Source organism: Zonotrichia leucophrys, chromosome 10, assembly GCF_028769735.1.
Source record: "Zonotrichia leucophrys gambelii isolate GWCS_2022_RI chromosome 10, RI_Zleu_2.0, whole genome shotgun sequence".
Lineage (NCBI taxonomy): Eukaryota > Metazoa > Chordata > Aves > Passeriformes > Passerellidae > Zonotrichia > Zonotrichia leucophrys.
Window position 1 is genome coordinate 4,378,239 of NC_088180.1, and position 17,918 is coordinate 4,396,156.

A 17,918-nucleotide genomic window follows, 5' to 3' on the forward strand; every position below is an offset into this window, starting at 1 on the left:
GTTGCTCACACACACAGACAGGCTCAGCACCCGCACCCCAAACCTGTTTCTCTTCTGGTAAACAGTTAATATTGAAATGAGGAAGCAAGGAGATGTCAAATGGTGTCAGGCTGCTCCTTGCCATGGGTGTGTGTGAGCGGACAGGAAAAAAATAGAGGGGAAAAAAAAGGCGCTAAGTTCACTAATGTGATTTGATCAGCCGCAGGAAGAGAGAGGACAATTACAGTGCAAAAGAAACCACCACAATACAAAGAGACAAGCTCTTCTCTAATGCTGTGGTCTTGCAAAGAAAAAGAAGCAAAAGAAACATGGGTGCCCCATTTCTGCAGCACCTTCTGGGGCTGGCAGAGGCCCTTGCCTTTGCACAAGGGAAGCTTAGCTCAAAGCTGCCTTTTGCAGCTGGAAAGGCTTTTCAGGACTTAGGTTAAATTAAGAACCCTGAGAATTGTGCAGGTGTCTGCACACATTTAGATACCTAGATGCTGATGTAGAGAACAGTCCTGATTTGCATGGCCTCACATAAATGTTCACATGAATATGCAAGATATGTAGAATTTAGAAGTAAAATCCAAAGTCTTGAAAAAGAAGAGAGCCAAGAGTTTGTTAGCACTAGGACCTGAGTGCAGCCTCACAGAGCAGTGAAGGAGCAGCACCCAGACCACACTCAGCACACTGCTGACACCAGGTATTGCAGGCACCTCCTCAAATCAGCTCCTCCAGTTCTTGTAACACAGCTGCAAATACCTGAGCACAGGGCAACACTTCTAAAGCTTCCCTGAAACCCTCTCCAAAGCACCTGTCCTCCAGGTGAGGCTGCCTCTGTTCACCTCCTTAGGATGTTTTAAGCATTCTTAAATACTCATTCACATTTTTGGGGTGTAGGAAAAGAAAAGAAAAACAGTCCTGTGGTGGTTGCCTGTGTGAAAGCTGTCTGTCCCCACCAAGAACACATCAGGACTGACTGATTTCTGACTGACTGACTGACTGACACTGCTCTGGGTGCTGCTGTCCCCTGCTGTCCCCAGCAGCAGCCCTGGGCAGATCATTTCCGAGTGAGGAACTCTTGCAGCTTCCCTGGGCTCCAGCAGGACTCAGGGCTCTGCTCAGAGAGCTCTGCAGCAGCTGGGGGCTGCAGTTACCCCATCTCATTCCATGGGCAATCTGTAGCTGCTGTTTAAAAGAATTTGCAATGTCCCTTCCTGATGGTCTGAGGAAGACAGGGAATGTGCAGGGACTTTGTGAGGGAAAATGAAGTGCAAGCAGAGGAGGGCAGACGAGAGTCTGCAGGGTCAGAGGTGTAGCAGGAAGAAAGTGTCATTGCATGGGAGTGGGAGGAGAAATGTCAGGATTCACTTGCTTTCTTCCAGAAGGAAAAATTCCTTGAAAAAATGTATTTTGAGGGCATGGGCACTAGTCATACTTGATCTGTATCCAAAAAGAAAAGGATCTTTTTAGAGTGTTTTATCTCAGTCCTTCCAAACCCAAATGTTTCCTGTTACGATTTCCAAGTTACAGCTGTGTTTTGAAACCATCTTTGCTGCTGTTGGGGTTCATAAAAATAAACTGAGTGTGTTTTAGCCCTCTAAAATGTTACGCTACTTTCTTGTTATTTTTAGTTTGGCCTCCAGCCACAAAGCCAATTATTTGACTGAACCTCACGCTGGGCTGAGCCTGCATCCATCCCACCCAAGAGCTCTGGTGCAGCACAGCCACCTCCCAGCAGCTCCCAGCTCTCTCTCTCCTACACCATCAGCATGGGCAGCTCACTGTGCTGTGGGTTATAGCTGATATTTTTGTCTGACATCCAGGAGGAATGATGAGGAGGACTCCATCTTATCAGAAGGCTAATAATTTACTTTATTATATTATATTATTCTACACTATATTACATTACATCTGAACTGAATCTGCCAAGCACTCAACTGCACAGAATCTGGTGACTGTCAGCCGACAGTCCTCACACACACACCTGGCACTGACAGGCCAAGGAACCAAACCACCATCGCTGTGGGTGAACAATCTCCATAGTGCTTTCTACTCTGGCACAACACAGGAGCACCCAATGAGATAAGAATTGGTTTGATCATTCTGTTCTCTGCTTCTCTCACTGCTTCTCTCAGGTTCAGAGAATGTGAATCCCACAGTGGGTGAGCTCCTCAGAACAGCCCAGAGCAGGTCTCCAGGCTGGGTACTTTGATGAGCTGTCAGAGCAGCTGGTGTGAGTCCCAGCCCTGGCTGTGATGAAGCACATTTGGGTTGATTTGGGTCTCTGGCCCAGGCCCTGGTGGTGCTGGGTTGTGTTCATGGGGTGCTGCGCTGTGCAGGGGTAGCCAGACTTTGCAGGGCTTTACAAGGGGACACGATTCTGTATCCCCTCTGCTCCAAACAGGAACAGGACATCAAGGCTGGGGGGGCTAACAGCTGGCTTGCAGGCCTCACAGTTATATGATCCCAATGTTATAACTTGTGAAAAATGCCTATTTTATGATTGGCTTTTCGCAAATATTAAAATGAATATTCTATGTGTTATGTTAGAAAGTTATGCTGTATTAATTTTCTTAAGTAGTGTGTTAAATATAGTTTTATAACATAATGTTAAAATAGAAACTATGTAACTATGTAAAAAAGTAAGATACTTTTTTTAAAGAAAGGACTTGCAGTGAGATAGCAGCCACAGGGCATATAAATCTTTCAGAGAAAGAGTTTATTGCTCTCTTATCAGAAGAAACGAACTTCTTCCTGCCTTGCTCAGCCATGAACATGCCGTTACGATTCAGAGGAAGAAGCTGACACTGATCAGACAGCATCCTGTGTTTGAATGGAATTTAAGCATCATGTATGAGGTGTATGAATATGCAACAGGTTATTGTTTTTAAGGGTTAATCCTCTGTTAATGTGTGTCCTTTTTTGGGATTATGTTGCTCAGAAAAAGGTACCCAGACGTCCATAACTCTTTGTTTCTATTGTCTCATATTGTCCTAATCCAAATTGTCCAGATTATCATTACTCTATTGCTATTTTTATAACCATTTTATTAGTATTAAACTTTTACAATTTTATAAACAAGTGATTGGTGATTTTCACAAACTGAAACGTGACTAATGATGACCATGACGTACCCAGAGCGCTGTGGGCCGCTGAGGACACGAGCAGTGATTGGCTGGCCGGGTGGGTGGTGACAGGATCAGCCAATCAGGATTTAGCGCACAGACCGCCAGCGCCATATTGGAGACTGGCTCCAGCCAAGCCGCCCGCTGTGCCTCAACCTTGGGGAGCTCTGTCAACACTCCTGGCTCCAGCATTAAAGGGATCTCAGCCTGACCTGACAGGCTCACTCAGAAATCCAGCAGTGCCAACAAGGAGCCTGAAGTGGAACTCTTCTCTGACAGCCACTGCATCTCCTTCCACCCCTGCTCCCAGAGGTGTTCTGTTTGATAGCGCCAAAACCACAATTCCTGAGGGCTTTTTCCCCCAGGAATTAAATTGTTTGGCAATAGAATTGAACTATTACTATTATGAATGGTACAATTTAAATTCATTCTGTAGTAAAAATTGAGGATAAAAACATTAATTCTTTAAAAATATTGTTTTAAAAGCCCTCAAATTTTCTCATTCTTGAGAATGGAAGTTTCATTTAATTTTTAATTATATACTACTTTAAGCAAAGCTTTTTATCAGGGATTTGGGTGGCAGGTTTGGATTTGAAAGTAGGCAAAATATGAAAATAGCATCTACAAACATTTTTGTGCTCATCCAGGACGCCAAGCAAGAAATGCTTCTGATTTTGGGGAGTTTGATCAAGTAGAAAGTAAACCTTTTATTCTACATAGCAAGAGGAAGAGGGAGTCCATGTAAAGCATTAAGGCAGAAGACAAAGAAATGCTGAATACTCAGATAATCCCAGTGTTGAGATGGTTGTGATTGTCAGAAGTCCTCGGGTGTATTGTGGTCCCTTGGAATGGTGGTTTGGGAAATGCCAATGGAGACTGAAGGCACTGGTGCAGTCCTTCCCAGCCTCCAGAACCTTTCACCTGAGATACAGCTTCCAAACATGTCCACAACAGCCCAGCCCCATGTCCATCTGTGCCCCACAGCCTGGGGACAGCAGCAGCAAGGGAACCACTGCCAGAGGAGAACCATGGGAAGGAATGGTTCTCCTAAAATGGACACAATTCAGCCACTGAGCTGTGCCCGCCGTTCTCATTCCATACGAATGGATCTCTGAATTTCCATGGAGGCAAGGCCAGGAGCTTGCAAATTATCCCAAATCCTACCCATTAAAAATGTTGAAATCCCCTTGCCTTCTGTGAGGAGGCAGTCTGTGTTCCCATGGAAACTGAAACTGCAGCCTCTCAACACCTGCCTTGGTTTGTTCCAGCTGCTCTGGGCCATCGTGGCTGTGGCTGGAGGCTCCAGCATGGCCCAGAGCCCACCCCAGGCTCTGCTCCTGTTAGAGGGAACTGCTGGAACAGCCTTCCAAAAGCAGTGCAAGACAGTCCTGCTGGCCTTCTGCTTCAGTAAACATCCATAACTGATAGAAAGATTGATTGCACAGGCTCTGTTCTTACCTCTTATCTAACATTTCACAGCAGTTTGTAATAGAGGCCATCACTGAAAGGTGGACCCTGTTCTGCTGTTTTATCCAGGTAAAAGATCATCAGCCTCTGCCATAATCATAAAAAACATGAATGGATTTCCTCTAGAATTAACATTGTGATACTTTGTATATAATAAAATTGTTTGTAGCATAGAAATGTGGGGGCTCTTTGTGCTCCCTATGGGTTTAAACTGTTGTTAACCCTGAAGGCAAACAAAGGAAAAAGGGAACTGTGGAGAAGTGCAATGTCATTGGGGCCTTGAATAGCACAAACAGGATCAGGTTGTTCTTGGGGGAAAAGTAGAAGTACTTTGTGAACGAGAAAATGAAATTATTTGGGTTTTTATCCCCCTCTTGTTGTTATAAATTCAGGTACCTTCTGAAAGATGTTTTTAGTATCTCTGACAGCTTTTGAATGCTTTCAATACACTGGCTTTCTCCATGCCTTAATTCAAAGCAAATCACTGCTCATTTGCAAGTACTGCACATTCATTAGCCATGCAGGCAATGCTGCTGCTGCTGAGGAGGTTTCTATGTCTCAAAAGGACCCTTGGGTCTGTGTTCCAAACATATCATCAGCAGCAGGTCTGCCTCTGGACCAAATGCCCCTTCTTCAGCAGCAGTGACTTGTTTAGCATCATGGGAGGCAACACTTCAGCTTCCTTCAGCATATTTTAGCCAAAACTCTGCATATGTGCTCATTTAGAAACATCACCATAATATATTTTTTTGTTTGTTTTAATATTCCTGAGCACAGGATTTATTAGACTTCATTTTTTTAAAAATCAGATCTCACCACCACTATAGCAGGAGCTGTACTCATATTCCCAAGGAACTGACATAAAAAAATATGTCAGGGTAGAAAAATATCCAACCACTAAAACTGAAAAAGTGTTTTGAATTTCTATTGCTATGATATCTAAAAATATAGTGTATGTGGTTTTGCTTTGAATCAAAATTTCTAACCTTCTACTGACACATCAGCACTTACACCAAAAGGAATTCCATTTGTTCTGAGCATAATTGAGGGGTGGTATCCTGGGAAAAAAAACAAGGCAGAACTAGCTGCTTTTACTCAACAGAGCTGGGAGGAAGGAAAACATTGGTCAAGGAGAACACTGTGAGAGCATTACCAGAGTTATTTATAAAGGAACTAAAAACCCTAACACACTCCACACAAGCTGTTCTGTGAGGCTTTGTCTTTGTCTGGAATACTCTGCTCATTTCTTTCCAGGAGACAGAAGGGAATATCTGGACTTTCCTACACTGAACCTGTAGTGCCATTAACCCTTATTTCAAATACTCACAAAATGGGACAGCACTCACCTGTGGAGCTTTCAGCTGAGGTCAACTTTTAGAGGTTATTACTACAAATATTATTTATGTAATGCCTTGATGCTTTAGCCTTCCATTTACTGCAAATCAAAATATAAACACAATTGCTTTTGCAAACTTGTCCAGAAAATGCTAAATGCACACCTTGCTTTTTTTTTTTTTAATCTTCTTTAGCAGCCAGATAAGATGACACATCTCAGTTTAATAAAGCCAAGAATGCTGCCACTGGACATTATGCACAAGGCTCACATCTCCAGGAGCTGCTATGGGTGACCCAAGGTGAGAAACAGATGTACAAAACACAGAAAGATAGAACATTTTAAGTTTTAATCCAACAAATGAAGAAGGTCTTGACACAGTAAAATACCACTGCATTGCTAATGCTCTACAACTGTACATTAAAAATAATTCTTGTCTATTGATGTAAAAATAGCAAGTTTTATGATAGAGTAAAACACAGTATAGAAACCATTCAAAATCAAGTAGAAACCTCTTAAACAACTGAGGCATTTATGTAAGTATTTCTCCAAAGGTATAAACAAAACACAGTTAATACTAACTCTAAACATTCCCCCACCTTCTGCCCTAATTTAATTGATTAGAAAAATAGTAGTCTCAGTTAGTATATTCTGCATTCTTTCAGAACCATCTAGATTCTCCATTTTCTTCAAGTACAGTAGAACAACTCATCACAATACAGTACTACCCTGAAGTGATTTATTTCCCAACACTACAGAATTTTGACAGCAAGTATTTCAAATTAATTGTGAAGGCTACAAGAGGCCCAGGAAGTTTGCAGGAGGGCAATTTAATTTTGAATGCAAATTATTTACACAAACATTAGTGTACTGTAATTACAGCATGAAACTTGCAATGCAGCTGATGAGTGCTTTTAACAAAAGCTTCAAATGAAAGAAAGGGAAGAAAAAAAGATTACAAAATAAATAATCTAAAGTTCTTCATGGTAGAAACGTTCATCATGAAGCTGCCTACCATAATCTGTTGCTTCACTGTTAAGAAACAAATCTTGGTTCTTAAGAATCTCTGCTTCTGAAAGTTTTTTATCATCATTCAAATCCATCTCTTCAATGAGGTGCAGAGCCTGTAAAAGAAACAGACCACCACATGCACTAAGTTAAAACAAATCTGGTTTGTGCTTATTTATATATTACAAAAAGAGGGAAGTTTAGCAGTAAGATGAAAAACCAAATGCAGAGTATTTTATTTGTAGCTCATTCACCAGAATTTCATAGCTCAAAGCTAACAGGTTGTGCAGCAGCTCTACTGGACCACTTATTTCTGAGAAATGGAGTCCTGGTATTACATGGGCTTTGTTTTCATTTGCTGAACATCTACAAATGCAGTGATTTAGAGAATCCTTCTGCTCCTGCTTTTCCTGATTGGTTTGGCTCAATGAAACTGAGCCAAAAATAACGGGCACAAACGTCAGCCAAGGGGATTTTAAAAGCACTCTGCATGGCAAAAGCTGAAAGATTAATATGACAAACATCTTGGCCAACACATGTCAATTCCTGAAAATGGAATAGATTGTAATGCTTCTATTTTTATGTTATTTAACTACCAGGTTTTTCAAGTCATTTTGAAATGCTGAAATGGAAGTGTGATACTCTGACTTCAAACAGCAGTTTATGACTGAATCAATGCTACCTTCTCTTTAGGACAGGTGACTTTGCTAAGCCTTTATATTACCCAAAGGAAAAAGCAGCAAATTAGAAAAACAAGTAAACCAAATTATTAGTTGCAGAATTGAGCTATTACTATTACAGAATGGAGCTATTGCTGTAAGCCAAAATCTGAAAGATTGCTAAGAAGAGCTAAAAAATCCCCAAACCAAGGAAGCTAACACAGATATGAGCAGCCCCAGCAGCACAGAGCTCATGTCAGAACTGTGCTATTTCTGTGAACTAAGAACTGAGCACAGCCAGAACAGGCCATGCAAAGGCTCTCAGATCCCCATTTACAGCAGCACTCCCAGAACAGCTCAGCATCCCACAGGTCCCACACGGCAGCACCCAGGGCTGCAACTGCTGCTGCTGCCACAGGGCTGCTCCTGGCCCCAGAGCCCAGCAGGGCACAGGGGGCAGCTCAGGGAGCACTCATGGGCTGTGTGTCTGTGTGTCTGTGTGTCTGACACAGGGAGGTGCCTCTCTTCCCCAGGAATATGACACCATGGCGTTCCTGCCATTCTGAACACCAAAATCCTCCAAGGTAAAGCAAAGACATGGAAAATTTAGCTGAGAAGTTACTAGAAGAAAGGCAGAAATCCTCTCTACTGCAGTCAGGGACTGGAAACTGCCACAAAAAAAAAAAAAAAAGCTAAAATGAGAATCCACTTAAAAGCTATTATGCTGTTCTATCCCTGATTAAACCATTTTAATTAGCATCATCAAAGTTTTACACCATCTTGAATCACAGAGTATTTCCATTTTCTTGTACTCAAAACCAGTTTTTAGTTCTACAATTATGATGATTTATCCAGTTAGAAGAATTACAATCAATTTCTTATTTCAAAATTATGCTGTTCCTTTAGGTAGTGCATCTCATTAGATTTACCTACAACAACTAAAAATGACTTATTAAAATTCTGTACCCTTGAGTCAAAGCAGATAAGCTATTTAAACATGTACAAAACCACTTTGTTAATTTACAAACATTTACACAATTAATAGGAACTTCACATTTGCAGTTAAAGGACCTGCATTCCTTGTCAAAGTGGAAAGAAATTAAAAATATATGCAAAGATCTACTGATATTTTTTTTTCAATAACTAAGACACGATAAATCTGAATGCTTCTCTCATTTCACTGTGATTCTTCAAAATTCCCCTGCAGTAATTAAAATGTAACCAGCAGTGAAACCACGAACCTCCTCTTGTGCAATACCCTGATTGTTGGGTACTATCCAAGACAGCAGCTCTTGAGGGTTGAGTTTTCCATCATGATCCTTGTCATAGTCATTCACAAACCGGTCCTTCTCAACCAGGATCCATTCTGGATCTTCCCTTGCAGCTGGTAAGACACAAGTGTAAAGTTTAAAGCTACTCTTCACTTTAAAGCAGAGGTTTTCATCTTTTCTCCTAAGCAGATACACTTATTCTATAAAACATTACCTAAAAGTGATGTCACTAAACAAAAACAAACCATAATGGGCATAGGAAAGTAGGGAAAGCAATTTCATTTACTGTCAGTATTTATTTGCATACTAGTTTTATACTTACCCAATGTACAGGCACTGCAGCCTACAGCAATCTTAGACTTGTCCTTAACTCTTCAAGTAATTGAGAAGTAATTCATCAAAATTACAAACACTGCAGACAAGCATGAACTGGCTTTCTAAGCCTTATGAAAGTCAAAAGCAGCAGGTATCACAAGCAGATAAGTAACAGTTTCAAAATAATTACAATTTCATTATTAAAGAAGAAAAGATGAAGTCTCTCCTTCCTTTCTCACATTTGGTTTTGCAAGGAGATTTTCCCTTTATGTCACAATTCACCATACAGTGTTGCCCCAAACCATGAGCTAATTATGAATCAGAGCCCCCATGCAGCCTATTAGTCATTTTAAAGAGTGCTGCAGGAACACTGTCTGCAGGAGAGAAAAGCTGAAGCAGTTTGTACAATCACAGCTGATTCTCAAGCCTTGCTAACAAGTTGTAAGACAAGGCTGTTATCTTCTTTATTACTGCAACAATTTCACTCCTTTCCAACAACTTTTTATAGACTGGCTTGGAAAAGCTTTCTTTCATGTTAGAGCAGGAAAAAGATAAAGAATTCTGTAGCTGCATCAGAGATTGGTTGTTTTTACTGGCTCTGACAAACAAAGATGGTTATAAAACATGAAATTCCAGGTGGCTGATTAGAGTGAGGAAAAACAGATTATTCCCCTGGTTCCCCATATCCTCATGTGGCTTACACAACTCTCCCCAGCTAGGATGCAATTCAGAATTAGCACTGCTTTGGGACAAGCAGACTTTCCACAAAACTGAAGTTACTGGGCTTTTTGGAATGGGAAGAATTATTTGCCCTAGCTTTTAGCAAATCAAATACAGTGTGTAAAATATTCATTGAGAAATATTGATAAGCATCAGCTAAGTGCCCTTCTTCTCGTTAAAGAAGGAACAGATCGAGTTTAAGGAATGGCAAGATTGGAAAAAACCAAACCCAAACAAACCAAAGAGTGAAGGCAGCAATCACTGCACTGATAGCTGGAACAGCTCAGTGACTCCTCACCCTTCACCCCTCTCACAAAACTCTCAGCTCAGTGCTCCCAAAGCAAGGCTGGCAGTGCCTGCTCAGGCTGACCAAGGCCAGGGCAGTTTACCCTCACATTCCTGCTAGCTGGATCTGCAGATGTGCTCAGCTGGCAAATTCGGCTGCACCTTGTTTCAGCTGCATCCTCTGCGGTCAGGAATTCATTTCAGTCTTTCAGAAAACAAGAAGCAATTTGCAAGGAAACTGTGGAATGGGCTACACACAAACCACCACCAAGTACACATGGGGCAGACTGAAACAAGGAGTCTACTATGCCCAGTTCCAGAAAACAGAATTATTCTAAGACAGAAAATCTTCCTCAGAATCTGTAGGTCTAATGTGAAAAGCTGAAAATAAAGGTGCATCCAATTCTCCCCATACCAAAAGTTTTTTTAGTTCCCTCTTTCATGCCCCTTCCCGTTATTCCTTACTTGGGTCTCTTCTGTAATCACCAAGGAATTCTTCCAGGCTAACAAATCCATCACCATCTTTATCATGTTCTTCTAAAGCCTCCTGAATGACAAAGTCCTTTTGTATACATACAAAGAGCAAAATTAGCAACCCATGATCAAGAGAAACAGCACTGAATCATTTTAGAGCAATGACGTATTCCTTAAATGAAAGACTCCCTCATTTCAAATCTCTTTTGTGCTTTATGCAGACTAGTGCAGTAATTGGTTCCTGTGAAATAAAACAGAACTGTCCTTAAGAGTTTAGAATGTCAGATTTCATGAAAACCAAATCTGAAAGGTCTATAGAGCTGGAATCCTTCAACACAATTCAAAACTGCAAAAGCAGCTCAGAAACATGAATATGTACAAAGCTCTATCATCCAATTTCACTTTTCTTATCTGGTGGATTCACTAATTTGCATTCTTGCAACTTAATTGAACTGTTAGAACTGGCTGGTCTTTTGTCCACCAGAGAGCCAAAACCAAAAGCTAAAATCTCACTGATGGATTTGCAGCCTAACAGAGCTGAGAGGTGGCTAAGTCAGTCCAGTCCCCGAAGGTGGGTTACCTGTGCAATCCTAACTCTGGGAACAGATTTCAAAGCAAGCACTGAACTCCTGCTCCAGCTCCTGACCTCCAGCACTGGATCCACAAGACATTACCCAATTTTAATTTGGGCTGTCCAAACCACATCCACAACTGCTCCACCTCCTGTGGCACTGAAGCTGAGGACATACATTGAAAAGACCCCCACCCACAGGCTGGTAAAGGTTTTCCCCTATAAACCTTACCGTCATGTACTCCACCTCTTCAGGATGCTCAAATGCAATATATTCATCCACATTCAGAGCAGGAACATCATCTCTATTAGCTTTCTCAAAACGTTTTTTCTCCTTTAAATGAAGCTTAGAAAATAGATTTAGTTAGAGCCCTTACTGGAAAGGAAAAACAACATAGTAGTAGCTGGCTCATTAGGATATTAATTGTTTCACATTACCTACTCATACTATCCTGATGTTAAATTTTCACTAAAAACAGCTCACTGAGAGAAATAAGAACAACACTTTTAATTGAGGTGGTTTTATTATAAGAATCACAAAACCCCTGGTTTTTTTTCAATTTAAGGAGACATTTTAAATGAACCAGAGATAATGAAAAGACCAAGAATTCTCATTTTGATATGTGCATCCTCTTCTAAAATAACAAACTGGAGTACAATTATTATAATTAATGGCAGCCATTGAAAATTCCAAAATTTACATTTTAAAGACACTAAACTTTGTAATAGATCTACATCTTATTTATGTCAAGGGCTATCTGTAGTTCAGAGAAGGTCTGGAAAGATCATGTATGTAAAATGTCTTTTCTGAAGCCATTTTAAGGCCAGACTCTTTTACTACAGAACTGCTGTCCATTAAATGTGATCATTTTAAACCTTTTAATGTTTATGTTTATATTTAATGTGATCATTTTAAAAGTCACTTCTCTAACATGTTTTAAGTATATATAATGGCATGCCATTAAAAAAGAAATAATATCTGATATAAGCAGGCAAGTTCTAATTTCTGAATGTCTTGCACTTTCTATTTCTGTCTTCCAGATGTGCACAGATTTCCTATTTTTTTCTTGTTTTATTTTGTACAATCTCTTTAGACAAAATACAGACCCACACCATTGACAACTGATCTCTGCTCAATCTGCAGACCATGTGAACTATAAAAATCTTGGAATTCCATCCTTAGGTGTGCTGTGTTAGCAGTGTGAGTGATCTGGGTACAGAAATAGCCAGCAAATAAGAGATCATAAACATTTTACAAATAACCATTTGAAATTGTACTTTTGGTTTATATCTCACCTATTGACACTTCTCTCAAAATCAGGCTAAGCTGATGAACACAGAGCATTACATGTAACAAGTGAAGTGTAAGATCTTAACTATTCTGCAAAATAGTTAAATGTCCTTTTAGAGAAAAGCTGACCTTAGCTGGGAGTTTAACTAGGAAGGCAATCCAGAAGGATTACAGAAAGCACTATACTGCAATGTAAGCTTGAACCATTGAGGGAGAAAGAAAGTTTTCCAGAGTTTTTTGGGAAATGATGAGCAAGGCTGCCATCTCCTGGTAAACTCCTGCTCTTACCTGATGCCACTTCCAAACTGTATCTTACTCTTTCACCTTGATCAGAGCAGGACCACTAACCTGAAAACCTAAGGAAAATGCTGAAGGTGCCTGAGCTGTGATGCTTGTACAATGCTGCTCATTTGCAACCTACACTGGAGAAGGCAGCAGGCAGGAAAATGCAGCAAGCAGTCAAGTCCTAACGTGAGCAAGGACTTCTATCCCAGCTCACAGGTTTAGAGCTCCCTATGTATCTCTGATGCCAAAGTCTCAAACATGGTATCAATATTTTGACTGCAAGTTCCTCTGAAAGTCTTGTGGTATTTAAAAGCTATGTAATTATTCAGTTATGTCACATACTATGCTTTACAGTTTGTTTCTTCAGTGTGTAAAATCCTTTGTTCACTGTATTAGTTTAACTTCTGCTAACATCCTAAATTACCTACTACTATTTTACTAAAAGCAGACAAAGCAATCCTCACCGAAAAAAATAAACCTCTGACTAGAATAGTCTAAAAACACACTTATTCCCTTTCTGGGAAACATTTACATGTGCTTATAAATGTGGAACTTGAAAGGAAACAAGTTTTGCTATGTGATGGTTCTTGTGAACCTGCTCCCCCTGCCTCTCTTGCCTCTTTCCCTGCTTAAGCACCTGCTTTCATAGCATAGACGTGACTCACACACAACTTCTGTGTTTAAACATCCATTTTTAGCTGTGGGAGCTGATTTTCATTGCTTAAAACTGTTTGTTTGAATGGCTGTTGCTTTCTCTGTGGGTCTCTAATGGACAGGCAATGTTACAGCAGGCAATACTGACAGCCCACACTGAGTGCCTGAGCAGTAACTGAAAGAAGGGCTGAAACAGTGCAACCAAGGGGTTAAAGAGCTTCCTTCTGCTCCAGCCCCAGTGCTGCTGGCCCTGCTGAGGGCAGGACTCTGTCAGGCTCAGACCTCACCCAATGGATTGCATCCTGGGTTTAAGATGGTGGCTGGAGACCATGCTCTGCTGTAAGACTGTCAATAGACTTATGCTCCACTCAGCCAGAAAAATACACTCAGGAGGTGCCATTTCACTGTGTCTTTATTTTGTCAGTAGCAGCTTTAATACTCCACTACTTTCCTTTAATTACTCCCCTATCTCAGCATAACATGTTAACCATATGCCAGCTGCTCTGCTTTCTCTACCCATCTTGTTCTGTCACAATAAACAAATATTGCTGCCTTTGGCCAACAGCTTCCAGGAGCTGCTGCTGAAACATTTTACCTGGCGAAATGATTCTTCTTCTTGATCCTCCAGGACAGTGTTCTCATCAAAATCAATTACACGATCATACATTTGCAAGTTATACTCCTTCCAGGACACCAGTCCATCACCATCTTTGTCATAGTCACTGAAGTGCTGCTTAGCTTCTTGTGTAACATAATGCTTAAAAGACTGCTGTATCCAGGAGCTCAGCTCATCTGTGGAAACCATTAAAAATATAACAAAAGAAGGAGAATCAGAATCATCTGCACCATAAAAATTGTGAAGATGACACAGATCTATTCTGTCTGGAATATACTTTGCAATTCAGATGAAAGCAGACAGGCAAGAGGTTACTTAAAGCAAACCAGTCTGTTTGCTCCATGCTGTGGCTTTTTCCAAGGTAACTTGGATGAATGAGGGAATAGATCACAGCTACAGATTTCAGGGGGTTTGTTAATGGTTATGTGGCCTTGGCTTTTCTAGTCTGAAGGAAATCAACACTGTAGCATCATTTCTCATTTCTTTTTTCTCCAGAGCTTTACGAAAATGATGCTGAATATGGTTTAGACAGACAACTCTAAATCTAATTTGGTATCCCAAAAACAACATTGTTCCCATCACTCTCGGGTTTCTTTTGAAAAACCCACAAACTGAAATAAAAACAACTTTATTTTGTGTCATTGCCTTAATTACCCAAAATAAAATATTAACTACTTTTGTAGTGCTACTTTCCCTTTACTTGGGGCTGAAATCAAGCCTCACATAGTTTGGAAAGGTTTTTTAGCTGCTTGCTTTTATACAAATGTAGCTAAAAGAAATAAAACTTAATATACCAATGAACTGACAGAAATACATTAAAGTTACTTCATTTAGAGAAGATTGGGAGAACATATTCTCCCAGTATCTCTCAGTTATTTTGAGGTGCCTGGAAGGGAAAAACATCTCCCTCTGCATTGCAAAAATTATACATCCTAATCAACTCAACTGAAATCCTGCTCTGAAGAGTCATGATGACTAAAAATGAGTCCTATAGAAATCACTACTTTGACGCAGAAAAATCTTACAGCATTTATTAAATACTAAAGTATCTTATCCTCTCCTTCTTCGCAGAGGCATCGATACAACTTTATCAGGTTTATTTAAATATCCTTGAAAAGCAACAAGGGAGTTTTTAAAATACATTTTGAGTACTGAATTTATATCAGCAAAGGGAGCAGCTGGCTAACAGATTCTGTGAATTGACTGAACGTGCAGAGGTGTGTGTGCCAGCAAGGCTTGTGCACAAACCAGCACTGCCTTACAAGAAACTGCAACATTTCTCAAAGATGGGCACCATTAATTAATGGTTTCTTTCCCAGCACTGAAGGTGTGAGGCACAGCCATGTGATATCCACATAATATCCAGTGCCATGAATCAGAAATTCTTACTATTCCAACATTAGAGAAGCAGCATTAATATATTTCATCTTCTCTCACTGTCAGCCTCCAAATGGAGGCACTAGTAAGGAAGACGTTCTCAAGAGTTTTGCAATACAGTGAGGAATAACTGAGCTCAAAAAGCTTCAGTACCATAACTTTTTTACTGTAAAAACACATTTCACTGTGAGTTTTACCTTTGGGAAGTGAAAGGAAGGCAAGTTTTCATTAGACTGAGAATCAGATGCAGTAAATACACTATGAGGACAGAGTATGGCTGGAATTCCTCTCCTTCTATATAATACTTTTTTCCTTAAAGCCTTCATGTTGTGAGCTGCTTGTGGTGTATGACAGGGATTAGCCATCCCACTGAAGCTACAGACTATCTCACCTTTACACAGTCTATGCAGGAACACTGAAATAAGGGTGCAGTTTATTAAATTTAGTGTATAAAGTAAAAAGCATTCAAAAGACAGTCAATCTTGTCTTTAAAACTGCATTTTGTTCTCTCACCGAGAAAGCTTCCTGCATCTTTAGTGTCATTTTAATGAAATCATGTTCTGGCATTTGACCAAGGATTCTGCTTGCTTTGTGTGTGCACACAAGAGACTTTTTTGTCAAAATCACAGCAGAGCAAAAAAAGTTCATAATGAAGTTTAAAATTAAATTTAGATTATCGTAATGATGTACTGAAAGGGCCTGAGTTTACCATGGAGCTCCTAAGTCTGACTGACAAAAACCTGTCTGAAGAGCCTGTTCTATGATACTGTTCTATGATGCAATATGATCTTCAATGTCACTTGGTGCCACCAGGTACCGAAGCACACCTATGTAGTATTATGGCTGCAGTACTTTCTTTCCATCTTACACTTGCTCTCTGATTTGCACATAACAGGATTACAAGCATGAAGACCCACTTGATTCCAAGTAGCTTCAGACATGCAAGAAGCAGGTACCAGTGCAAAGGAGGCACCTTCAGCTTGATACTGCTCTGACCTACACTAACTCTTGCTGGCCACACTCCTTCCATCACAGAATGGGTCAGGCTGGAAGCAACCATGGTGGTCATCTGGTCCAACCTCCCTGCTGAAGTAGGGTCATCCCAGAGCACATGGCACAGGATTGTGTCCAGAAGGTTCTGGAGTACCTCCAGTGAGGGAGACTCCACAACCTCTCTGGGCACTCTGTGCCAATGCACAATCTCTGCACAGGAAAGAAGCTCTTTCTCATATTGCGGTGGAATTTCCTGAGCATGAGTTTCTGCTCACTGCCTCCTGTCCAAGTAGTTGGCACCACCGAGCAGAGCCTGGCTCCATCCTCTTGGCACCCTTCCTTTAGGTATTTACACATATCAGTGAGGTCCCCTCTCAGTGGTCTCTTCTGGAGTCAAACAGAAACCTTAGGCACAGAGATAGCCTCTGTATGAGCCTGTCAGTGTTTCTAACTCACTGTGCAAGGGATCGTGATGTTTTCCACAGGGATTCTCCCCAGCACAAGAGCCACGGGCTGTGTCACGGGTAGAGCGCGTTCTCCTCCCGGAGCAGCCCGGCCCGCCCGGCCCCCGCCGTTACCCTCGCTGAGCAGCCCGTCCCCGTCCGCGTCGATTTTCTTCACGATGTTCTTCAGCCGTCGCTGCTGCTCCTCCGGGCTGAGCCGCGCGTACTCCTCCGCTTCCTCCTGCGGCACAGCAGCAACACGCCCCGTCAGCGGCCCGGCCCGGCCCGGCCCGGGGAGCGCGCCCGCCCCGCGGCCCCGCCGGAGCGGCGGCCGGCCCCGCCCGCCCCCGGCCCACCTGCCCGCCGAGCAGCGCCTCCCGGTCGTACTCGGCGCGGTGCTGCTCGCTCGCCGCCGCCAGCGCCAGCGCCAGGCCCAGCGCCAGCAGCACCGGCCGCATCGCGCCGCCCGCCCAGAGCGATCCGCGGCGAGGGGCGGGGAGAGGGCCGGGGGCGGGCGGGGGGCGCGGCGGAGGGTCGGGCCGGCGGGCGGAGGGTCGGGCCGGCGGGCGGAGGGTCGGGCCCGGGGGCGGATGCGGACGGTGGTGTCACTTGCGCGCAGTGGTAGCGGTTCGGGAGCGGGAACGGGCCTCTCTCGCCTAGGCTTTTCTGGTGTACCAGCGAAAGGTACCTAATACCGTCAGGATATACTGAGAATTATCCAACTGTTAAACATCACTGAGGCCTGTCAGACTGAAGTGATTTACCACGGTCTGACTGAGTTCGAGGAGCGTTTGGACATGGTAGGAGTGACTATTCGAGATGCCCTGCACAGGACACAGAGTTGAGCTGGATGATCCTGATGGGTCCCCTCCATCTCGGCATATTCTGTGATTCTATGTTACCAGAATTTCAGGCAAGCATCAACAAACCCTGCAAGGGGAAGATGATGAGGAAACAAGGTGTGCCAAAGCTTTATACCAAAAAGGAACAAGCATTAGTCTTGCTTAAGGGCGCAACTCACAAGTAACGCTTCTGAAGCAAAGAGA

The 17,918-nt window shown here is 42.1% G+C and overlaps 1 protein-coding gene across 2 annotated transcripts; it reads right to left on the reverse strand.

Moving 5' to 3' along the window:
• Positions 1-6,240: 6,240 nt before the first annotated feature.
• Positions 6,241-17,387, reverse strand: RCN2 (reticulocalbin 2). 2 transcript variants are annotated; one of them, XM_064722254.1, is made up of 7 exons: positions 17,229-17,387; positions 17,008-17,113; positions 14,039-14,235; positions 11,446-11,547; positions 10,634-10,730; positions 8,819-8,961; positions 6,241-7,034 (listed from the first exon to the last, which is right to left on the reverse strand). In XM_064722254.1, exons 1-7 carry the CDS (start codon positions 17,328-17,330, stop codon positions 6,882-6,884), a joined length of 900 nt encoding a protein of 299 aa, XP_064578324.1. In that variant the 5' UTR covers positions 17,331-17,387; the 3' UTR covers positions 6,241-6,881. The 2 variants fall into 2 exon arrangements, with proteins under 2 accessions (XP_064578324.1, XP_064578323.1); XM_064722253.1 differs by having other exon boundaries at positions 11,446-11,559.
• Between the last annotated feature and the right edge of the window lie 531 nt (positions 17,388-17,918).